The sequence below is a fragment of the Eucyclogobius newberryi genome, unplaced genomic scaffold (genome assembly GCF_026437365.1).
Source record: "Eucyclogobius newberryi isolate DKJ021-1_F unplaced genomic scaffold, fEucNew1.0.hap1 SCAF_9, whole genome shotgun sequence".
NCBI classification, from domain to species: Eukaryota; Metazoa; Chordata; class Actinopteri; order Gobiiformes; family Gobiidae; genus Eucyclogobius; species Eucyclogobius newberryi.
Window position 1 is genome coordinate 39,081,072 of NW_027316532.1, and position 25,000 is coordinate 39,106,071.

At 43.6% G+C, this 25,000-nt stretch overlaps 1 protein-coding gene across 1 annotated transcript in view; it reads left to right on the forward strand.

The window, feature by feature from the left end:
* Positions 1-25,000, forward strand: part of reps2 (RALBP1 associated Eps domain containing 2) — a 50,407-nt gene that overhangs the window by 17,461 nt on the left and 7,946 nt on the right. Inside the window, exons 5-18 of the mRNA XM_072439143.1 lie at positions 605-714; positions 804-942; positions 3,196-3,259; positions 4,483-4,651; positions 4,781-4,831; positions 5,036-5,105; positions 5,424-5,483; positions 5,668-5,716; positions 6,300-6,436; positions 10,477-10,538; positions 11,011-11,091; positions 20,044-20,154; positions 20,280-20,545; positions 21,945-22,050. Of these exons, the coding sequence (XP_072295244.1) occupies positions 605-714; positions 804-942; positions 3,196-3,259; positions 4,483-4,651; positions 4,781-4,831; positions 5,036-5,105; positions 5,424-5,483; positions 5,668-5,716; positions 6,300-6,436; positions 10,477-10,538; positions 11,011-11,091; positions 20,044-20,154; positions 20,280-20,545; positions 21,945-22,050 (1,475 nt within the window). The remainder of the gene's footprint in view (positions 1-604; positions 715-803; positions 943-3,195; positions 3,260-4,482; positions 4,652-4,780; positions 4,832-5,035; positions 5,106-5,423; positions 5,484-5,667; positions 5,717-6,299; positions 6,437-10,476; positions 10,539-11,010; positions 11,092-20,043; positions 20,155-20,279; positions 20,546-21,944; positions 22,051-25,000) is intronic.

The window sequence follows — 25,000 nt, forward strand, 5'->3', positions numbered from 1 at the left end:
ACTCTTCAAAATATCACCAATAAACAGGACGCTGAAACCCATGAATAGTTTTTTGCTTTGTACTTCCTTTTATGATATGCAAATGTGTTATTGTTAAACTGTGGAACATTCCTGGCACAATAATAACATCTCCATGGCAACAAGGCATTGGCAGACTCACAGAAAAGTTCCGTAGTGCACCTTTAACAGTATAATATTTTGAAAGTCAGATATTGGTCATCACTGTCAACAACAAAGAACAAGTGGCAGCAAGATTCAACAGTACTACTAACTTCAATCCTATTAGTCAAATCACATAGTATTCATAATACTTACTCAGAATGTTAAGATTATTTGTAATGCAGGAAAGAAACTGTCATCAAGACACATTTTTATGGATTTCAAACTACTGTCTGTGTTGTACTCTTACCAAATCATATCAAAACTACTTGATTATAATGTAAAATAATAAATAGAAATGCGTCCATGGAACACTTTTCACTGAGAATTGAAAATAATGTATAATCAACAACAAAACATTCCTCTCTTTATATTTGTAATAGTTCAAATCTGCCAGTGACTCTATAATGGTCAAATACATCTCTTTGTTTGTATTGTCTCATAGTCTATGACGTCCACTCGTCTCGAGCAGTGGTTCAGCTGGAGTCGCACTTCTCTCCCAGTAACTATGGGAAACACTCTGTGGAGCTCCCTTCTGCTGCTGCCATTGTTCCGGTTTGCTCTGATTGAATAAATAATCACATTTAAGGTTGTTTTGGTGCCAGACTGTTCCACTTTGATGTGTTTCTTATTGCATCTTTCAGGCTGGATCCTCAGAGCGGCTTGACCAGCAGGGGGCAGTCTACCCGGACGATGACCCCTGGAGGATCACAGAAGAACAGCTCCAGTATTACACAAACCAGTTCACAAGTCTGCAGCCAGATCTGGGGGCCCTTATCATAGGTATGAATACTGTTATTGACAGAGCTTGTGTATTACACTCTTCAGCTCCCAAATACATTATGTTTTGGTCATAATGCCACAAATAATGTTAATAACCAGGATGGAATAGTCCTAAAACCTCCAATCCATGGACCGTATGTCTATCCCATTATACTTCTATTCACTGCAGGCTCCTTGTTTTGTCCTGAACGGCGATTAAAGGGGGCATAATGCAAAATAAATGAGCTTTTAGCCTTATTAAAACGGTGTTTCTGTATCATTAAGATAATCAAAGTTGTATTTAGATTAATGTATGTTTGAGTAATCTGTTATTGTCCTGCAACTGGGACATGAATGCTCAAAAAATGTCTGTTTTCACATACCCCCCATCTCATTACGTGCATTCATTCTAAAAGATGTAGACTCTGGGTCAAACACGGTTCAGGAATGTTGTATAGCAATTTTTTAACGATAAAAATGATGTTAAATGACAGTAACAGTAATGCTTATCAATGTAGCATTTTTTCCTGTCTGTGATCCTGTTTCTATTGTTAAGCCGTTTTAGATTAATTTAGCAGTTTATAACGAATAAAACGTAAAATCATGATCTAAGTATGTTATCGTTTATTACTAAGTACTAGAAAAAAAACATAATATGCCTGATTTAACCTTGTGCATAACTAAGGAACAACACAACACTTTTGTATAGTTCATATTTTGTGAAGCGTTCTAAAATAAGTGGTTGATCGTCATATCCAGGATGTTCCATTGGACTGAATAATGCAACGTTTGAAGTCTCTTGAATGACGACGATATAAAAATAAATGACAATATCAAATCTTAATTGTCCAAGACTAAAGCAGTTACACAAACAACATTTAAGAAGTTGTTTTCCCATGAATTAGTGTTAGTTTTGTTTCCAACTGTTGCTTGTTTCTGTTTTGAGGAAGTAAATATACACTTAATATACTTCTACACTTAATATACTTTTACACTTAATATACTTTTACACTTAATATACTTCTACACTTAATATACTTCTACACTTAATATACTTCTACACTTAATATACTTCTACACTTAATATACTTTTACACTTAATATACTTTTACACTTAATATACTTTTACACTTAATATACTTTTACACTTAATATACTTCTACACTTAATATACTTTTACACTTAATATACTTCTACACTTAATATACTTTTACACTTAATATACTTTTACACTTAATATACTTTTACACTTAATATACTTCTACACTTAATATACTTCTACACTTAATATACTTCTACACTTAATATACTTCTACACTTAATATACTTTTACACTTAATATACTTTTACACTTAATATACTTTTACACTTAATATACTTTTACACTTAATATACTTCTACACTTAATATACTTCTACACTTAATATACTTCTACACTTAATATACTTCTACACTTAATATACTTCTACACTTAATATACTTCTACACTTAATATACTTCTACACTTAATATAGTAGAAAAAGCTTCAGTTGTTTCATCTGGACTCAGTTTGAAAAAATAGACGTTTCGACTCTCATCCAAGAGTCATTGTCAATAAAAGAATTTAGGTCGAGAACTCTGATATTAATACTGTTCTGTGGTAAGACCCGCCCATTGGGCGGAGCCTTCCTGAAGTAGAAAGAGTTGTTTGTTTCAACAGAAACTCCCCCTTGTATCTACCGAGCCTATTCAGAATTTTAATGGGCTATTATAAACCTCTTTGTCTTTGTGAGACCCTGGCTCAACCACCCTGAGGACCTGATTAGCATCTAAATGTCCTGGTCCTCTACCTTCCCAGGGGTTCAGTAACCCATTATAAATAACAGGAAGATGAAACCTAAGCCCTCCATTTCTGTTTAAAGAAGGTCTTTCTTTTTTAACAAAAATAGCTTCCTTGACTCCTCTTTCAAACCATCTTTTCTCCTGCTTAAAACCTTCACCTCACCGTCTTCAAACGAGTGATTAGAGGCTTCAAGATGGAGATGCACGGCACTCTGAGGTCCTGAACTAGTATTTCTTCTGTGCTGATAAAGCCTCTTGTGTAGAGGCTGTTTAGTCTCACCTATGTAACGTTCTTTACAGCTTTCTTCACTGCATTGGATCATACACTTAATATACTTCTACACAGTATTAGACACAGAATGTACATAAAGGATTGGTATTTTGAGATTAGATTCCATGATACTTTATCCCATCTTTCTGCCCCACGTGTTATAAATCTGTGGTGTTTTCCAGGAGCTGTGGCTAAAGACTTCTTCACAAAGTCCAAGCTGCCCATCCCGGAGCTGTCCCACATCTGGTGAGTCACAGTTTGTCCCACATCCAGACGGATCCGTTTCAGAGGACGCACATCGATCCTTCACATCTTTTATAGCTCCACTCTGAGATCAGACAGATGCTTCCGGAAACCCACAGATACTCACATGGTTATAGCATGAAACAGATTTTAGGGGGATATAATTAAGTGTCATCTATGCAGTATATAATCTACTAACTTCATGTTTAGTACTTTGGGCCAGTGTTGAATATATTTGATGAAATCCTATTTTCAATTCTCTCTTAATAATAATAATAACAACAGTAATTCAAAATGGAGGTGGGCAATATATCAAGAAATAGATAATATGCTAAATGTTGTTTTGAAAATATGAAAACTGTGAATGTTGTGTATACTATATATATATATATATATATATATATATATATATATATATATAGTATACACAACAAGTATATACAGCTTTATTGTATACGTTTTATTCTTTCAAAAGTATAAAGTCATATTTCTTTACTTTTGTGGGTAATATTACTGTCCATCCACATGTATCTGATACTTAAACCTCAACTAGTACATTAAAGATGTTTTAACACAGGGTGGGCAATTATTTTCCTCCGAGGGCCATATTCAAATCCAGGCAAGTAGCGGAGGCCGGCCCCGATAATTAGTGTGGGAAAAAAAATCCCAAAAATTAAATATCAAATAAAATATAACTTTTCTGTCAAATATAGGCTATTGAATCTATTATTTTATTCATTTCACGTCATATTTATTAAGGATACAAGAGCAGACAAAAAGGGAAAAAAATATAATAATAATAATAATATTACTTGGACAAGCTTGGCGGGCCGGATTGAAAGGCCCTGCGGGCCGGATGTGGCCTGCGGGCCGTACTTTGCCCACCTCTGTTTTAACATGTTCCAGTTGAATTGACAAGATGGACTAAAACAGGACCAAACCAGGGCTAAAACAGGACCAAACCAGGGCTAAAACAGGACTAAACCAGAACCAAAGCAAGGCTAAGCCAGGTCTTAGGACTGAAACCGGACTAAAGAAAGACAAAAACAGGAGTAAACCAGGTCTAATATCATAATACAGTCTAAATATAATATAATATAATCATCCACCCTCTATTGAAGATGACTTTTTTTCTCTAATATTTCAGTGCATTTACTCAACAAAATGTACTTGTGTCCACCTCCATTATTATTATTGTATTTCTTTATATTTCCTTATCTGTGCAGGGAGTTGAGCGACATGGACAGAGACGGCGCGCTCACGTTCTCTGAGTTCTGCACAGCCTTCCATTTGATCGTGGCCCGTAAAAATGGCTACCCTCTTCCTGAGAGCCTGCCCCCCACCCTCCGACTGGCCTTTGTCCAGCCCGAGGAGGACGTCCCGGACACACCTGAAGTATGTAGAGCAGTAGCACATCAACTCTTTTATATGGAGCTAAACCAAAATACACATTACTTTATTCCTAAGTTATCTTTGCTCAAGCTTGTATGTGGGCTTTATGAAGTAACTGTTTTATTGTTGCAGAGCGTTGAGCCGCTTATTGTCTTTGAGGATTCTGAGGTGAAGCTCAGTCAGGTCAGTAACTAGTGTATTTGGTGTGTGCAGTACTGCTTTCCCCCTGTAGATGTCACTATCGTGCTAAATACTGCACAGTCTTCCTTCAGTGTGTGGTGCTTTACTTCCTTTAACCTTTGACAGTAAATAGTCTTTAGAAACAGAAATGCACTGGGTTAAGTCTTTGTTCATGAGTTGAGCTTTTTACATGTCTTTTTCAAACAGAATGTTGACATTGTGGAGAGACTTCAACCTCAAATTAAACCAAATGCAAGTGAAGAGGCCACGAAACAGGGTAAATGAAAAGCACTGACATATCATTTGAGTCATCCTAGTGTCCAGCCTTGTTATTCGACTGCTTGATCTTCTTGTATTTAGCATTCCAGACCCAGGATAAGTCACTTTTTAAAGTATTATTTCTAATTTATTTGAAGTATTATTGATCCTAATATTTAGCATGAATGATTATTGTAGCAGAATTATTTGTTGTAATGATTAGCGTCTGTAGACATTTCAGTTGTATTGGGACTTGCATAGGTTTGTCTCTTGTGACTTGCTTGAATGTAAAGTTATCCTATTTTAATGATTATTATTATGATGTGTTTTCTGACAGCTGATATGACCCTGAGGATTGCAGCGTTGTTTGAACCCACTCCTTTCCCTCAAAGGCCACGTAAGATGAAATATAAGTGATTCTTGGCTGTTTCCTTGACAGTGTTGCACCGACACAGTCATGTCCTTATTTGTAGATGTCGCGTTTCACTCACACACTTATTGCTATTTGTGTTCATAAGGAAGTCGATGGTTCTCATAAGCATCGAGATGACTGTGACTTTGTTTTCATGGTTTTCTTTCAGAGCCGCCACAGGAGCTGGACCCACAGATGAAGATGAAAACTAGACCCAGGTCAGAATCTTTATACAACATAATTATGTGCAAAAGACAAAGAAACTTAGTTTAAATATCAACCACAACCACAAAATCTAACCCTCCGCCAAAGGACTATGACTATTCTGTAAGAATTCAGTGCCAGATCAGCAAAACTAATGATACTAGAACTCTAATAGTAATAAGGCTCGAGCATCTTCCAAAATGGACGTATTGCTGAATAAAAAGAATAAAAAATCACCTTATTCTGACCATTTTTGCCTCTGTCTTTTTGCAACAAATCAGCACTTCTGTTGCAACTTCTGATGGAGCAGGAAATCTGTGCCGTAAAGTGGAGAACGAGGGGAAATATGTTGAGCGACGCTATAAAGAAGATGTAAAATGTCCAATTTTCATGTGACAAGTCACTAATGCATCGATTCGCTTCGCGGCCCGAAAATGACATTTTAGTCTGTGCAGCTTGTTTCTCTGGAGGTCGTTCACTACTACAACTGGACTCGAGTCATGGCTGCACTTGTGGGAACTAGTTCAGTTCTTCCAAAGGTTCCTCAGGTGAATGTAAGTGATTCTCACGTTCATTCTCCTCATCTCTCCACTTCAGGTCGTTCTCCAGCACGTCGATAGAAGATGCCATGAAAAAGTCAGAAGAGCCGCCCACGCCTCCTCCTCGACCTCAGAAGTCCCACTCCAGAGCCTCATCTCTGGACCTCAACAAGCTCTTCCAGCAGGGGGCCTTAGGTACTCAGGGAGGGCCCCTTAGGTACTCAGGGAGGGCCCCTTAGGTACTCAGGGAGGGCCCCTTAGGTACTCAGGCCTGTTCCTTATGCCAAACATCAAATCAAATCAAATCAAATCAATTTATTTTTGTAAGGCCCAAAATCACAACAACAGTTGCCTCTGAGGGCCACAGGGAGAAATGAATCAACAATGTCTGTGGTGGCGATGAAGTCAGACAATGTCTGTGGTGGCGAGGGACGATGTCCCAGGTCCTCTGTCCTTAGACTCTCCTTCTCGGCCAGGAAAAACTACAAAAAAAACCTCTTTGGGAAAAAAGCTTAGAAACCTGGAGGAGTTCCAGTGAAGGAGAGATCCCACTCTCACAGACGGACAGACGGACACAAGGAGACTGGAGCTGGACCCACTCTTCAGGCAGAAGAGGGACCGTCTGAGTCGAGCTGGACCCACTCTTCAGGCAGAAGAGGGACCGTCGGAGGCGAGCTGGACCCACTCTTCAGGCAGATGAGGGACCGTCGGAGGCGAGCTGGACCCACTCTTCAGGCAGAAGAGGGACCGTCTGAGTCGAGCTGGACCCACTCTTCAGGCAGAAGAGGGACCGACTGAGGCGAACTGGAGCCACTCTTCAGGCAGATGAGGGACCGTCCACACAGGGCAGAGACCACTTCACCAGGGGAGGGGCATCTGGGTCCACAGGTCCTCAGGAGTGAGAGAAAGAAAAGAAGGCGGTGAACAGTTTGCAAGTGGAATCAAAAAATAAATATTGTTTGATAGCATAAGTAGTCAGAAGAAGAAGAGGATAGTGCTCAAGCTGTCATACTTCCCCCAGCACAGTTACTCCTAGGGCAGCGTAGCTGAAGCTGTGGGTTTATCTTTCTGTTCCTAACTACTCTGACCATAAGCGATTTCGAAGAGGAACGTTTTAAGCCTGGACTTAAATGAAGAGACTGTGTCAGCATATTTAACATGGGTCGGGAGCTGATTCCATAACACAGGAGCTTGGTAGCTAAACGCTCTACCTCCTACAGTACTTTTAGAGACTCTTGGCACCACCAGAAGGCTCTACCTCCTACAGTACTTTTAGAGACTCTTGGCACCACCAGAAGGCCGGCATTCTGAGAGCGAAGAGCTCTGTTTGGATGATATGGTTCTATAGCATCTTTGAGGTAGGATGGGGCCATGTCATTTATGGCTTTGTAGGTCAAGAGTAGAATTTTGAATTTGATTCTGGACTCGACGGGGAGCCAGTGAAGAGACTTCAGCACTGGCGTAATGTGCTCTCTTCTTTTTGTTCCTGTTGTAATCTTGCTGCTGCATTTTGAACCAGTTGAAAGCTTTTTATGGAGCTTTTAGGACACGCTGCAAGCAGGAAGTTACAGTAGTCTAATCTAGTCGTTACAAATGCATGGATAAGTTTTTCAGCATCACTTTTAGGCCGGATTCTTCTGATTTTGGCTCTTGTTGTGCAAATGGAAATAGGCTGTTTTACAAGCTTGATTTATATGAGCTTTAAATGAGAGCTCCTGGTCAAATAAGACTCCAAGGTTTCTTACAGTAGAACTGGAGGCTACACTGACATTGTCCAGTGTGACTATCTGCTCAGATAGAGCGTCTCGTAGATGCTTAGGGCCAAGCACAATGACCTCGGTTTTTTCAGGGTTAAGAAGCAGGTAGTTTAGTGTCATCCAGGTTTTTATCTCCTTCACACAAGTACTAAGTCTGTCTACTTGATCGCTCTGATCAGGTTTCATTGATAAATACAGCTGAGTGTCGTCTGCATAGCAGTGGAAGTTAATGTCATGTGACCTGATAATGTTGCCTAATGGTAGCATATAAAGAGTAAACAGAATTGGACCGAGTACCGAACCCTGTGGCACACCGTAAATTACTTTAGAGCTTGGTGAGGAGCTCTTGTTTACATTAACAAATTGGAACCTATCAGATAGATAGGATTTAAACCAGCTGAGGGCTGTTCCTCCAACACCTACATCACATTCTAACCTCTGCAGTAGAATGTTGTGGTCGATGGTGTCAAACGCTGCGCTGAGGTCCAACAGAACCAGGATTGAGACCAGTCCATCGTCAGCGGCTAATAACAAATCATTTGTGACTTTAACTAGTGCAGTTTCAGTGCTGTGGTGGGCTCTGAACCCTGACTGGAAAACTTCAAATAAGTTATTGTCCTGCAGGTGGCGACAAAGCTGTTTTACTACAACTTTTTCAAGGATTTTAGAGACGAGGGGAAGATTTGAAATAGGTCTGTAGTTTACCAATAGGTCGGGATCTAGATTAGGCTTTTTCAGAAGAGGTTTAATGACTGCATGTTTGAAGGACTGTGGAACATAGCCACTTTCGAGTGAAGTATTTATTATATTAAGAATAGGGTCTATAATTAGGGGAAGAATGTCTTTGAGGAGTCTGCTTGGAATGGGGTCTAGGACACAAGTTGAGCTTTTAGAGGACATAATGGCTGAAGTTATCTCTGCTTGATCAACAGCTGTGAACCTTTCTAGGTTTACAGGTGGATTTATATGGGACGTTAGATTTACAGCTTGGGCTAGTTCAGGGCTAATAGCGGGGGTAATTTCATCTAATTTATCTCTGATTGTTTTTATTTTATTATTAAAAAATAGGAGGAAATCATCAGAGCTAAGTGTAGCTGGGATTGAGGGCTCTACTGCACTGTGACAGTTTGTTAGCCTAGCTACAGTGCTGAAAAGGAATTTAGTGTTACTTTTGTTGACTTCTATTAGATTTGAATAATATCTGGTTTGGGCCTTACGCAGAGCCTGCTTATAGGACAGCAGGCAACTTTTCCATGCTTTTAGGGATTCTTCGGTGTGAGAGCGACGAAATAATCCCTCTAACTTTCTAACTTTTTGTTTATGTGAACGCAGTTCTTGGTTGTACCATGGGGAGGCGCGCTTTGGCCTAATGACCTTCTGTTTTAACGGCGCGACAACGTCAAGAGCAGACTTCAGAGAATTCATGGTCAAGTCGACACATTGATCACTTAAACTGGGACTAAAACTGTTCTCAGCAGGATCACATGACATGATCACATGACATGATCACATGACATGATCACATGACATGATCACATGACATGTCACTGAATATTGGCTCTATTATTTCTTTGAATTTTGAGATAGATTTTTCAGATATTGTCCTTTTCATTATAACTTTATTTTGTGGGACTGGATGATCTTTAAGAATAAACTGAAAGGTAATTAGGAAATGATCTGACAATATAGGGTTTTGAGGGAGGACACTGAGGTCACTAATCTCTGTTCCATACGTTAGGACAAGATCCAGAGTGTTCTTGTGAGTGTGAGTCGGTTTATTTACATTCTGAGTGAAACCAATGCTGTCTAACAAGGCGCTGAAGGCATTACTGAGAGAGTCATCACTCATGTTCACGTGGATATTAAAGTCTCCAACTATAACTATTTTATCCCAGGCTAACACTAAGTTTGTATATAAAGTCAGAAAACTCTGTTAAAAACTCTGAATAGGGACCAGGAGGTCGGTAGATAACTATGAACAAAACTCCTTTTTGGTTTTTCATATTTGGACATGTGATTGACAGCATAAGGCTTTCAAATGAGTGAAATGCATTGTTAGTTTTACATGTGCTGCCCGGTGGTGGAGTGGTCAGCACAGAGCACATTTGCCGGGCTCATGTATAATCATAAATAAGCCAACGGGCAACAACATCTTGGGGAAGAAACAAATGCCAAATAAACAGCACTTTTATTTGCCCAAAATCCAATATCTCAGATCATTTATTTTAATAATGCAACACATTTGACCCAAATTGACTCTGACAATGTGTTTCCTGGTGTATTTTCTACGTGGACGCTGATGCTTTAACTCAGTTTGTGGAAGTTCTTCTAAAGCAACAGGAACTATAACTGCTTTATTGTGACCTTTATGGTTTGGTCTAAAGCAGAACACCACAGTCATAGTTTGTAATCATAGTTACTGCAGACTTGTGAACTGTAGTTTGTGTTCAGGAAAGTAACATTTGTTCTGTTTTTTAGGAGCAAAAAGTGCGTGGCTTCCTCCACCTCCTGCACTGCCTCCCAGACCAGCGCCGTCACAGGTACGACTAACTCACGAATGTCTGTGTTGTATCGTGATGAGGTCGAGCACAAAGAGAAGCTGTATCGTGTCTCTGGAGTTTGTAAATGGACGATTAGATGAAAACCAGGTACAACCGGATGAAACAGAATGATAGTTTCATCAGGGTCTATAAAAGGTTTGTGAGAGTTTCTTGTAATATTTATTGGAGTAATGGGGAATTGTTAAGCTATTTGTGCTACTTTACAGAAGAGGAAATGCAAAGTAAAGATATTAAAGTGGCAGAAGTGACATCTGACTTAAAATCATCCAAACACAGATGAACTGTGTGAGTGACCAGCAGGGGGCACTGGAGGACTACTTACTGTTAACTTCTATCTCGTTATGTTGGATTAGTCCAGTTTGAAGCACAGTTCATCTAAGCTTTACACTCAATTACACTTAAACACACTTTGTATTTCATTTCTAACCCGTTTTACAATAACTCTTCTCAGATTCCACATTTTGTCCCAGAGAAACCTCAGAACAAGGTGAAGCAGCCGAACTTCGCTGACTTCAGTCACTTTAGAGAAGAGGTAAGATTCACGTATAAAGGGCCGAACCCCGTAATAAACACCTTAGAGTAAATGTACACCATCTCAGGCCGTGTGTATAAACTCCACAAGACTCTATTTGAAGACATCAAAGCCTCTTTTACCTTGAGACTATAATCATATGGGCTTTATTTATGGCTGAGAGACGGTTTCTTTGTCCTCGACGTGTCTCGTGTGACATTGTGATATATTTCATTGGGTGTGAGCGTGTATCCTGTTACAGAACACTGTAGCCCCGCCCCGTTCAATATTTATGAAGCTGTCAAACATTGAAAATGGCAAAGCAGTAGTGTATTCTTCTCAGGTGTGAGGAAGATGAAGAGATGGAAATGTGCTTTTATTATTAGTGAACTTCTTTGTTGGAGCAGGTCAAAGTTAGGTCACGGTCAATAAATGATATACGACTTATACAGAAGCGTTCACGTGGAACTGGTGATTCATTGACTCATTGTTGCTTTACAACAACTGATCACTCGTTTAGGCATTAACCAGGTCCAGCCCTCCCTCTCATCACATTCCATTTGATCATCAGACTTTACAATGACATTACACATTTTATATGTGGAAATGCTGCTGCCAAAACTATCTATTTTTTCCATTGCAGGAGTTTTCTGTCCCAGAAACAGTTTTAAAGTCAAGTGGGATGTTATTGTTGAGTACAATTCAAATTGCTTTATTTATAAGTCAATATTTATGAAGAGTCGGGAATCCAGAACTGATTTTTATCTTTTTAATCTTCATTTTGTGGGGAAAAATTTTGTAAAAGGATTCAAAGGAACGTTGTATTAAATCATGTTTATTTACCATGATATAATTCTGTGTATCTTGTATTTGGAAGCATAAGTTTTTAATCTAATAAGACAGTTTTGATCCGATTTCATGACAACTTTGGGTTAGTCAGTGAGATTTACACAATAGACCTTTTCAATACCTTTTCTACCAGAGTTGTGCATTTTATCATTGAAACAAAATAAATTCATAAAGGTTTTGACTTTATTTATATTGATTTAAAATTGTGATACGACCCTACTACAATCTAGCATCAGGTCAGACTTATATCTGACAATAGAAATGTGTTATTTGTGAATGAATAATGATCAAATCTAAAACAACTGTGATCATACATTTTTTCATCACCACCTTCACTTTCACTTGAGGCTTTTCACTTCCACAAACACGACATCAACATTGGGACTAAACTGAGACTAACCCTGGAACTAAACCAGGACAAGAACCAAACCAAGTCTACATCCGGGTTACATCTGTGTGTTACAGGACTGTCCCGTGTGTTACTGTCCCGTGTGTTACAGGACTGTCCCGTGTGTTACAGGACTGTCCCGTGTGTTACAGGACTGTCCCGTGTGTTACAGGACTGTCCCGTGTGTTACTGTCCCGTGTGTTACAGGACTGTCCCGTGTGTTACAGGACTGTCCCGTGTGTTACAGGACTGTCCCGTGTGTTACAGGACTGTCCCGTGTGTTACTGTCCCGTGTGTTACAGGACTGTCCCGTGTGTTACAGGACTGTCCCGTGTGTTACTGTCCCGTGTGTTACAGGACTGTCCCGTGTGTTACAGGACTGTCCCGTGTGTTACTGTCCCGTGTGTTACAGGACTGTCCCGTGTGTTACTGTCCCGTGTGTTACAGGACTGTCCCGTGTGTTACAGGACTGTCCCGTGTGTTACTGTCCCGTGTGTTACAGGACTGTCCCGTGTGTTACAGGACTGTCCCGTGTGTTACTGTCCCGTGTGTTACAGGACTGTCCCGTGTGTTACAGGACTGTCCCGTGTGTTACAGGACTGTCCCGTGTGTTACAGGACTGTCCCGTGTGTTTCACCCCCTCATGTGCTCTGTGTGTGTTACAGGACTGTCCCGTGTGTTACAGGACTGTCCCGTGTGTTACTGTCCCGTGTGTTACAGGACTGTCCCGTGTGTTACTGTCCCGTGTGTTACAGGACTGTCCCGTGTGTTACAGGACTGTCCCGTGTGTTACAGGACTGTCCCGTGTGTTACAGGACTGTCCCGTGTGTTTCACCCCCTCATGTGCTCTGTGTGTGTTACAGGACTGTCCCGTGTGTTACAGGACTGTCCCGTGTGTTACTGTCCCGTGTGTTACAGGACTGTCCCATGTGTTACAGGACTGTCCCGTGTGTTACTGTCCCGTGTGTTACAGGACTGTCCCGTGTGTTACAGGACTGTCCCGTGTGTTACAGGACTGTCCCGTGTGTTACAGGACTGTCCCGTGTGTTACAGGACTGTCCCGTGTGTTACAGGACTGTCCCGTGTGTTACTGTCCCGTGTGTTACAGGACTGTCCCGTGTGTTACAGGACTATCCCGTGTGTTACTGTCCCGTGTGTTACAGGACTGTCCCGTGTGTTACAGGACTGTCCCGTGTGTTACTGTCCCGTGTGTCACAGGACTGTCCCGTGTGTTACAGGACTGTCCCGTGTGTTACAGGACTGTCCCGTGTGTTACTGTCCCGTGTGTTACAGGACTGTCCCGTGTGTTACAGGACTGTCCCGTGTGTTACAGGACTGTCCCGTGTGTTACAGGACTGTCCCGTGTGTTACTGTCCCGTGTGTTACAGGACTGTCCCGTGTGTTACAGGACTGTCCCGTGTGTTACTGTCCCGTGTGTTACTGTCCCGTGTGTTACAGGACTGTCCCGTGTGTTACAGGACTGTCCCGTGTGTTACTGTCCCGTGTGTTACTGTCCCGTGTGTTACAGGACTGTCCCGTGTGTTACTGTCCCGTGTGTTACAGGACTGTCCCGTGTGTTACTGTCCCGTGTGTTACAGGACTGTCCCGTGTGTTACAGGACTGTCCCGTGTGTTACAGGACTGTCCCGTGTGTTACTGTCCCGTGTGTTACAGGACTGTCCCGTGTGTTACAGGACTATCCCGTGTGTTACTGTCCCGTGTGTTACAGGACTGTCCCGTGTGTTACAGGACTGTCCCGTGTGTTACTGTCCCGTGTGTTACAGGACTGTCCCGTGTGTTACAGGACTGTCCCGTGTGTTACAGGACTGTCCCGTGTGTTACAGGACTGTCCCGTGTGTTACTGTCCCGTGTGTTACAGGACTGTCCCGTGTGTTACAGGACTGTCCCGTGTGTTACAGGACTGTCCCGTGTGTTACTGTCCCGTGTGTTACAGGACTGTCCCGTGTGTTACAGGACTATCCCGTGTGTTACTGTCCCGTGTGTTACAGGACTGTCCCGTGTGTTACAGGACTGTCCCGTGTGTTACTGTCCCGTGTGTTACAGGACTGTCCCGTGTGTTACAGGACTGTCCCGTGTGTTACAGGACTGTCCCGTGTGTTACTGTCCCGTGTGTTACAGGACTGTCCCGTGTGTTACAGGACTGTCCCGTGTGTTACAGGACTGTCCCGTGTGTTACAGGACTGTCCCGTGTGTTACTGTCCCGTGTGTTACAGGACTGTCCCGTGTGTTACAGGACTGTCCCGTGTGTTACAGGACTGTCCCGTGTGTTACAGGACTGTCCCGTGTGTTTCACCCCCTCATGTGCTCTGTGTGTGTTACAGGACTGTCCCATGTGTTACAGGACTGTCCCGTGTGTTACAGGACTGTCCCGTGTGTTACAGGACTGTCCCGTGTGTTACAGGACTGTCCCGTGTGTTACAGGACTGTCCCGTGTGTTTCACCCCCTCATGTGCTCTGTGTGTTACAGGACTGTCCCGTGTGTTACAGGACTGTCCCGTGTGTTACTGTCCCGTGTGTTACAGGACTGTCCCGTGTGTTACAGGACTGTCCCGTGTGTTACAGGACTGTCCCGTGTGTTTCACCCCCTCATGTGCTCTGTGTGTGTTACAGGACTGTCCCATGTGTTACAGGACTGTCCCGTGTGTTACAGGACTGTCCCGTGTGTTACAGGACTGTCCCGTGTGTTACAGGACTGTCCCGTGTGTTACAGGACTGTCCCGTGTGTTACAGGACTGTCCCGTGTGTTTCACCCCCTCATGTGCTCTGTGTGTTACAGGACTGTCCCGTGTGTTACAGGACTGTCCCGTGTGTTACAGGACTGTCCCGTGTGTTACAGGACTGTCCCGTGTGTTACTGTCCCGTGTGTTACAGGACTGTCCCGTGTGTTTCACCCCCTCATGTGCTCTGTGTGTTACAGGACTGTCCCGTGTGTTACAGGACTGTCCCGTGTGTTACAGGACTGTCCCGTGTGTTACAGGACTGTCCCGTGTGTTACAGGACTGTCCCGTGTGTTACAGGACTGTCCCGTGTGAACCAAAAGCCTCTGTATCACTTTCCCTTTTCTTGTCTTCACACCTCTTGTAATTAGACCCACCAGCCCCAGTGTCTAATAGTGGAGTGTGTATTTTTCACTCACTCCAGCCCGGGCCCGTCCCGTCCCGGCCCGTCCCGCAGAGAGACATCCCAGAGTCAAACAGGCTCAAAAATAGCTTCCTGTCAAATAAAATGTGTCAATTGGGTTAAAGGAGTCATTTAATTCGGGCTTTGGACTGGAGCTCGGTCCTGGAAAGTGTCACTTCAGGAAACTGCAACTGTAGAGATGATTATTATCTTACACTTTAGGATCTTGACTTTATCTCAACTGGTACAAATCCAGAATGTTCTTTCTGTTTGTTCTGACCCTGGATGAAACGAGGATGTGTAACGATGGCACAGTATGAAAATTACACTCTGAGGATGGTGATCTCGGCGAAATCATAATCTTAATCTTTATTTCGGACACTTTCCCAGTCCACAGAGTGTTACAGACCTATATATATTTTATTCCATTCAAACACTTGAGACAAGGCGAAAGTGTGATATTCATATAGTGAAATAATGATAATAATGCAGTGACTTTTTCACATCGTCAAATCAAACTGGAACATAAACAGATTTTGTCTCATACCAGTTCCATTACTACAATAACTAGCCACAATAGACTATAATATACGGGAGCGTCTACAGAGGCTCCTGAAACTGCTGCTCTATTTGACCGCGCCGGGTTAAGGTTAGGGTCAGGGTTAAGGTCAGGGTTAAGGTCAGGGTTAAGGTTAGGGTCAGGGTTAAGGTCAGGGTTAAGGTCAGGGTTAAGGTTAGGGTCAGGGTTAGGGTCAGGGTTAAGGTCAGGGTTAAGGTTAGGGTCAGGGTTAAGGTCAGGGTTAAGGTCAGGGTTAAGGTCAGGGTTAAGGTCAGGGTTAAGGTCAGGGTCAGGGTTAGCCATGAGGCTATGGGTTAGGGTTAGGGTTAAGGTCAGGGTTAAGGTTAGGGTCAGGGTTAAGGTTAGGGTTAAGGTCAGGGTTAAGGTTAGGGTCAGGGTTAGGGTCAGGGTTAAGGTTAGGGTCAGGGTTAAGGTTAGGGTCAGGGTTAAGGTTAGGGTCAAGGTTAAGGTTAGGGTCAGGGTCAGGGTTAAGGTTAGGGTCAGGGTTAGGGTCAGGGTTAAGGTTAGGGTTAAGGTCAGGGTTAAGGTTAGGGTCAGGGTTAGCCATGAGGCTATGGGTTAGGGTTAGGGTTAAGGTCAGGGTTAAGGTTAGGGTCAGGGTTAGGGTCAGGGTTAGGGTCAGGGTCAGGGTTAAGGTTAGGGTCAGGGTCAGGGTTAAGGTTAGGGTCAGGGTTAAGGTTAGGGTCAAGGTTAAGGTTAGGGTCAGGGTCAGGGTCAGGGTTAAGGTTAGGGTCAGGGTTAAGGTTAGGGTCAGGGTTAAGGTTAGGGTCAGGGTTAAGGTTAGGGTTAAGGTTAGGGTTAAGGTCAGGGTTAAGGTTAGGGTCAGGGTTAGCCATGAGGCTATGGGTTAGGGTTAGGGTTAAGGTCAGGGTTAAGGTTAGGGTCAGGGTTAAGGTTAGGGTCAGGGTTAAGGTTAGGGTCAGGGTTAAGGTTAGGGTCAGGGTCAGGGTTAAGGTTAGGGTCAGGGTTAAGGTTAGGGTCAGGGTTAAGGTTAGGGTCAGGGTTAAGGTTAGGTTCAGGGTTAAGGTTAGGGTCAGGGTTAGGGTCAGGGTTAAGGTTAAGGTTAGGGTCAGGGTTAAGGTTAGGGTTAAGGTTAAGGTTAGGGTCAGGGTTAAGGTTAGGGTCAGGGTTAAGGTTAGGGTCAGGGTTAGGGTCAGGGTTAAGGTTAGGGTCAGGGTTAGGGTCAGGGTTAAGATTAGGGTCAGGGTTAAGATTAGGGTCAGGGTTGAGGTCAGGGTTAAGGTTAGGGTCAGGGTTAAGGTTATGGTTAGGGTTAGCCATGAGGCTATGGGTTAGGGTTAGAGTTAGAGTTAGCCATGAGGCTATATGGCACTGCGCGGTTCCTGAAACTGCTGGGCCATTTGACCGCGCCGCGGCTCTAGGGTTAGAGGCCAGACTATACTACTTCCAGTGAGGTTTGGGAATCACAGGGTCCCACACGATACGATATGCAATACATGGTTTATGATACGATACTATCACAATACTGCGATACACTGATGTATAATGTTTTACAAAATACATTTAACAAAACTATTTCCACCACAGCCTGTACAAATTTAATATGAAATACACACAATTTAATACACCAAAAATACTATCCATCACTATCTATTCATTTTTTAATTAAGATTTTTGGCCCGTAGTCTTTATTCGACTGGAGAGATAGTGTGAAATGGGGATGAGAGAAGGGAGGACATGCAGTAAATTGTCAGAGTCGGGATTCAAACTCACACTTTTCCTGACCTCAAGGATGATTCCATTTGTTAAAACTCATTTGATCTGATAAAACATGTAATTTCATAACTGGATTAATTTGACATAAATGTGGCCGTGTTGAAAACCCACAACACATTGAGTGGGAGGTGGTCACACGTCCAGAAGTGACCGCAGCAGCGCCGTTAAGTCTGTCAGTCCAATTCCACACGCCACAGATCCAGATAAACGTGGTCAGTGCGTCACGTAGAGACCACGCCCACTCGCCCTTCGCCGTCGCTTTCACTCGTTCATCTTTGATTTGTGACCGGGACCTAAAGCCCGAAAGGAGCGAGTTATCACATATTTCAACTGTATCCACATTTATTGTGTTGTTTTGAAGGGGCAAATTGTACCGATAATACTTTTAACCTTTTAAAATGTATGAATGAATAATTACTGTCAGTTTCCAAAGATTTAAAATATAGTAGTACTAATTATTATTTTAGACTTTTGATGATACAGTGTCACATGTTACAGGTAATTAACATTTATATTACATACAGTAATTGCATTGCATTAGAATTGTGGGTCATGTGATTGTATTTATTTGTTGTTGAAAGTATGTTTTACTTGAGTTATTAGCTTAGTCTCTAAATAGTTGTATTGTATTTGATAAATGTGTATTAGCAGTGAACATAGTCTTAGTATCAGTCGTTTAAGTAGTAATATAATACTTTAATACTTATAATTGTGGTATTAAAGCTACGTTATCTGTAATATATTAACAGCAGTAATAACAAGAGTACCCACTACAATCTGTCAGCTACGTTTATTTCTACTAATATTATTTTGCTGATACTTGTTTTTTCATGTCATTGAGCACTTCCTCTCCACAGTCTGACCACACAAACTGAGATGCTTGTGGTTAATAAAGTTATAGCTGTATTTGAAACATTTCCATGCTGTGGTGGTGCTGCTCAGACAGGGGCCACACGGTGGATTAGGGGCCCATTTGTTCCTGTCTGCACGTTACATTTTTGACAGAGAAGTTTTGCTTCTTCGGTGCATTTTAGAGACAGAGGAATATTTGTTTCTCAAACTCCAGAACTCAGAACTCAGAGCGAGACACAGAGTTATTGTCCTGGTTAAGTCGTTAGGGAAAGTGCCACCGCAGCAGAGACACGTCTGAAATAACGGGAGTTTCTTTTAGACGCTGAATGAAAAGATGGACTTGAAGGAGACTTGATATAATGTCGCTCCGTGTTTGAAATAGTTGAAATCCCACAGGACTTTCACCGGCTCCTGCTCTGCTGAAGTTACTAAAGCAGGTTTCTGTTGTCAAGAGTATTGTAATTGTGGAAGACGTGAGAAAGAAATGCTGAATGGAACTTTCACACTTGTATATAAGTTGTATATATCAATTATTTCACTATTTATTCATTTAAAATGTGGAAGTCAATGAACTTACAACTTTATTTTGTCTATTTTAGTTTCAACCCACACTTAAACTTAAGTTTGCATGACTAGCACTTGGTACTACTACTACTACTCATGTACTCTCCAAAGAGTACATTGTCAAAGCAGCACTTTGTGACAAAATGAGACCGCTGTGCACTTTCTGTAGCTGAAAAAGCTGTTGTAAATTGTTGCACTCGCCTCAAAATAAATATATGAGCCAGAGAAAAGCTGGATGGATTTAACTTCCTCCTTTCATGGTTTGGGAATGAGGTACTCCAACTTTAACTTTCTATTTCTGTGGATTCATGTGTGTGAGGTGCTATTTCCAGAAAGTTACACACTGTTACTTTAATTAGGAGAATAGTGCTCCCAAAGTTTGATCTGAATCTTGTATTAACCTTTAGGTCATTAAAAGTCTCCTGCTTAACTGATATTTTCCCGCCCTTTATTTGGGTTGTTAGTGGAGGGCGGCAGGACGTCCCATCTGTTCAGGACGAGGACAGGACGAGGACAGGACGAGGACAGGACGAGGACCCTCGTGTTACTCATCAGTTAATCACAGGGCCGACCCTGGGAACAGGCCCCTAACATCAGCCCCCACGGGCGCTTTACAATCAGAACATCACCTTCACGTTTGAACAGCAGAAGTTATCGATGGTACAAACGTGAAAAGAACGACTCGATCAATGTTTCACTTTTAACTTCTGTTTGCAACAGTTTTAGGCAGTAATACGACTTAGTTACTACTACAGTATATCTACAAATAGTTTTTAATTTATACTTTGGAGTGTGTATAAGCCTCTGAATCATGACGTCTGTGAATTGAAGCTGTTGTTTCTTCTGCCTCTGCATCTTTACAGGAGGAGAGCAGCATAAAGGTCGAAGGTCAAATTGCACGTTCCAGATTTGGGCCAAGTTCTGAAGACTTGACCGGCCTTTCCAAAGCGGTCAGGCCCCTCCCCCCTGCTGAGGTGTATACTTTAACGCTTAATACTCTGCTCCTGTCTGCTCGTCCTGTCTGCTCCTGTCTGACGTGTTTGAAGGGTCACCTCCGTTACTGACCTTGTGTCTGATGATTGTGTCATGTGTTGTTCAGGATCTGCTGCACAGTGTTCCACAGAAACCTGTTCGTAGGAAATATCATCCCGAGGTCATGGACGTACCTCTGGCTCCTCCCACCGCCATGACACTGGCTCCTCCCACCGCCATGACACTGGCTCCTCCCAGCACCATGACACTGGCTCCTCCCACCGCCATGACACTGGCTCCTCCCACCGCCATGACACTGGCTCCTCCCAGCACCATGACACTGGCTCCTCCCAGCACCATGACACTGGCTCCTCCCACCAAGGCTCCACAGAAGTAAGTTTTCACACATTATTCTACAGCTAAAAATGTGGAAGATTTATTTTCATTTAATTTTACGCTTAAACAGTGACAATTGTTCATAGAAATCCTCATATACTTTATTTACCTCCACATCATCTAAAGGTCACTGTTAATTAGACTGAAAGGCACATACGTCTTTATGTTGCTAACGAGCCTCTTCATGTGATAAAAGCTGAACATGTCACATCATGAGCGAGTGTAACGTGTGTGGCAGAATGAGACACACTGGTAAATGTTGAAATTCCTTGTTAATTAACTCATACAAATAGTTTACAATCAGCGATACACAAGGTAATGGCTCTAGCATGTACTTCTCGCTGTCAGCCCCTGGGTCCTTGTAAGTGTGGGTCCTTGTGAGTGTGGGTCCTTGTAAGTGTGGGTCCTTGTGAGTGTGGGTCCTTGTAAGTGTGGGTCCTTGTGAGTGTGGGTCCTTGTGAGTGTGGGTCCTTGTGAGTGTGGGTCCTTGTGAGTGTGGGTCCTTGTGAGTGTGGGTCCTTGTGAGTGTGGGTCCTTGTAAGTGTGGGTCCTTGTGAGTGTGGGTCCTTGTAAGTGTGGGTCCTAGTGAGTGTGGGTCCTTGTAAGTGTGGGTCCTAGTGAGTGTGGGTCCTTGTGAGTGTGGGTCCTTGTGAGTGTGGGTCCTTGTGAGTGTGGGTCCTTGTAAGTGTGGGTCCTTGTGAGTGTGGGTCCTTGTGAGTGTGGGTCCTTGTAAGTGTGGGTCCTTGTAAGTGTGGGTCCTTGTGAGTGTGGGTCCTTGTAAGTGTGGGTCCTTGTGAGTGTGGGTCCTTGTGAGTGTGGGTCCTTGTAAGTGTGGGTCCTTGTGAGTGTGGGTCCTTGTGAGTGTGGGTCCTTGTAAGTGTGGGTCCTTGTGAGTGTGGGTCCTTGTAAGTGTGGGTCCTTGTGAGTGTGGGTCCTTGTGAGTGTGGGTCCTTGTAAGTGTGGGTCCTTGTGAGTGTGGGTCCTTGTGAGTGTGGGTCCTTGTGAGTGTGGGTCCTTGTGAGTGTGGGTCCTTGTGAGTGTGGGTCCTTGTAAGTGTGGGTCCTTGTAAGTGATCTACAGTATCTGCCCTGGGCTCAACAGCAACATTATTATGAACTATAACAATTAAAGGGTCTTCATCGTGGGACCAGTCCTGGACCGAATATTGATGCATTTTGTCCAACATTTTATCTTTTGTGAGTTATTCCTGGTCAAACCTTTCGATGTTGTCCACGTTACAGTAATACAACATGCACTAGAATAAAATACTAGAGTAACAAGGGAAACATGTTAGTGACTTTGGATAAACAGGATAAAACGATCTAAGTGGAGTGAAAATGACATAAAATAAAACTAAATGTATCTTCTTAAACTCTTCATGTGCGTTTTCACTCAGGGCGTTGTCCAAGCAGAAGAGGGAGATCCAGATGACCATCCGCAAGAACAAGGAAACCAACGCTGTGCTGAAACGTCTCAACAGCGAGCTCCAGCAGCAACTGAAGGTTTGCACATATGTCTTTAGTATGTGACTCTGTGTCCCCCACAGCATGTGAAGGGGCTCCGGGGCCCCCGGGGTGATCGAATCAAAGGACACATTTAGTGGCCCTGGACATACTTGACATATGAAGTTATGTTACATATGAGATTCAGTCTACAGCTAGTAAGACAACAGAAGTGAGACAACAGAAGTGAGACAACAGAAGTGAGACAACAGAAGTGAGACAACAGAAGTGAGACAACAGAAGTGAGACATGTGTCCATGTGTTACTGGAGCCGTGTTTCTTACAAAGACAAAGAGATATTATTTTCTCTTTCAAATGGTTCTGAATGTAAAAGTCCTCATTGGTCCAGGAATGTTCCATCTGGACGTTTTGACTTCATCTGAAAGTCATTTTCAATCTGTGGACCTGGTGTTAGAACTCAGATGTTGATGCTGCTCTGAGATGTCCTCAGGGATGAGTTTCCTGTCTTGTTAATCTGTTTGTTTGTTTCACCTTAGCTTCTTTGTTTCCCTGTCAGCTCTGGAATCACTCATTTGTCTCTCACTTGCTTTAGGACATGTTCTGAAGGTCTGACCCTCCACATCTGACCCCTGAAGAGGGTCAGATGTGCTTTAGATGAGACCTCCTGAAGTGTCTGTCACAGGGACATGATACTAGAACAGGAGAAAAAATAAAAAGATTATTTTCAATGTTTCACTTTTTAACAGTTTCAGACTTGGACAATTTTGTCTCCGTGTCCAAACCTGGTTCAGACTTGTTTTTATTACGACACAAGTCTTTACATTGTACTTCCTGCTTCTGCTTATACTTCCGTCACATGAACATTAGACATTTTACACAAATCAATCTATTTTAGAGCATATTTTAGCCACAAGACTTTTCCCTCGTTCTGCATTTAAACCAAAGGAGTTTCCGCTGGAGGAAAGTGCGGTCACTGCGGAAGAGAGAGGGAAATAAGGTCAAAATGCAAAGAGAGTGTTATTATTGCGATCGGTGTTTGAACAGTTGATCGTTACAGTGTCATTAATTAACAGTGTAAATGTTTCATCGGTGTCGTTTCTTCACTGGCGTCGTACGTTATTCCAGGGTCTTTCCCGTGAGTCTTTTCCGTGAGTCTTTCCCGTGAGTCTTTCCCGTGAGTCTTTTCCGTGAGTCTTTCCCGTGAGTCTTTTCCGTGAGTCTTTCCCGTGAGTCTTTCCCGTGAGTCTTTTCCGTGAGTCTTTCCCGTGAGTCTTTCCCGTGAGTCTTTCCCGTGAGTCTTTCCCGTGAGTCTTTCCCGTGAGTCTTTCCCGTGAGTCTTTCCCGTGAGTCTTTCCCGTGAGTCTTTCCCGTATGTCTTTCCCGTGAGTCTTTTCCGTGAGTCTTTCCCGTGAGTCTTTCCCGTGAGTCTTTCCCGTGAGTCTTTCCCGTGAGTCTTTCCCGTGAGTCTTTTCCGTGAGTCTTTCCCGTGAGTCTTTCCCGTGAGTCTTTCCCGTGAGTCTTTCCCGTGAGTCTTTCCCGTGAGTCTTTCCCGTGAGTCTTTTCCGTGAGTCTTTCCCGTGAGTCTTTCCCGTGAGTCTTTCCCGTGAGTCTTTCCCGTGAGTCTTTCCCGTGAGTCTTTCCCGTGAGTCTTTCCCGTGAGTCTTTCCCGTGAGTTTTTTCCGTGAGTCTTTCCCGTGAGTCTTTCCCGTGAGTCTTTCCCGTGAGTCTTTCCCGTGAGTTTTTTCCGTGAGTCTTTCCCGTGAGTCTTTCCCGTGAGTCTTTCCCGTGAGTCTTTCCCGTGAGTCTTTCCCGTGAGTCTTTCCCGTGAGTCTTTCCCGTGAGTCTTTTCCGTGAGTCTTTCCCGTGAGTCTTTCCCGTGAGTCTTTCCCGTGAGTCTTTTCCGTGAGTCTTTCCCGTGAGTCTTTCCCGTGAGTCTTTCCCGTGAGTCTTTCCCGTGAGTCTTTCCCGTGAGTTTTTTCCGTGAGTCTTTCCCGTGAGTCTTTCCCGTGAGTCTTTCCCGTGAGTTTTTTCCGTGAGTCTTTCCCGTGAGTCTTTCCCGTGAGTCTTTCCCGTGAGTCTTTTCCGTGAGTCTTTCCCGTGAGTCTTTCCCGTGAGTCTTTCCTCACACTTCAGCTCAGTTCAGTGTCAGCACCTGGATCCTGTTTGTTCTCATCCAAGTGTGACCACAAATGCTCCTGCGTCTGCTCCTGTCTGCTCCTGTCTGCTCCTGTCTGCTCCTGTCTGCTCCTCCTGTCTGCTCCTGCTCTCTGCTCCCGTCTGCTCCTGTCTGACTCTGGGCGTTGGCCCTGGCCCTGACACATGGCGACAGGAGCAGACAGGAGCAGACAGGAGCAGACAGGAGCACAGGCGTGACTCTCATTCTGCCTCTAACGACACAACGGGGAAATGTCATATGTTGGACAGTTAAAGCCTCAGTGCATTCGAGTGTCTCGCTGCGGTCACTCTGGTCCTAATCGTCTCGCTGCGGTCACTCTGGCGGTCACTCTGGTCCTCATCGTCTCGCTGCGGTCACTCTGGTCCTTATCGTCTCGCTGCGGTCACTCTGGTCCTCATCGTCTCGCTGCGGTCACTCTGGTCCTCATCGTCTCGCTGCGGTCACTTTCGTCCTCATCGTCTCGCTGCGGTCACTCTGGTCCTAATCGTCTCGCTGCGGTCACTCTCGTCCTCATCGTCTCGCTGCGGTCACTCTGGTCCTCATCGTCTCGCTGCGGTCACTCTGGTCCTCATCGTCTCGCTGCGGTCACTCTCGTCCTCATCGTCTCGCTGCGGTCACTCTGGTCCTCATCGTCTCGCTGCGGTCACTCTCGTCCTCATAGTCTCGCTGCGGTCACTCTGGTCCTCATCGTCTCGCTGCGGTCACTCTCGTCCTCATCGTCTCGCTGCGGTCACTCTGGTCCTCATCGTCTCGCTGCGGTCACTCTCGTCCTCATCATCTCGCTGCGGTCACTTTCGTCCTCATCGTCTCGCT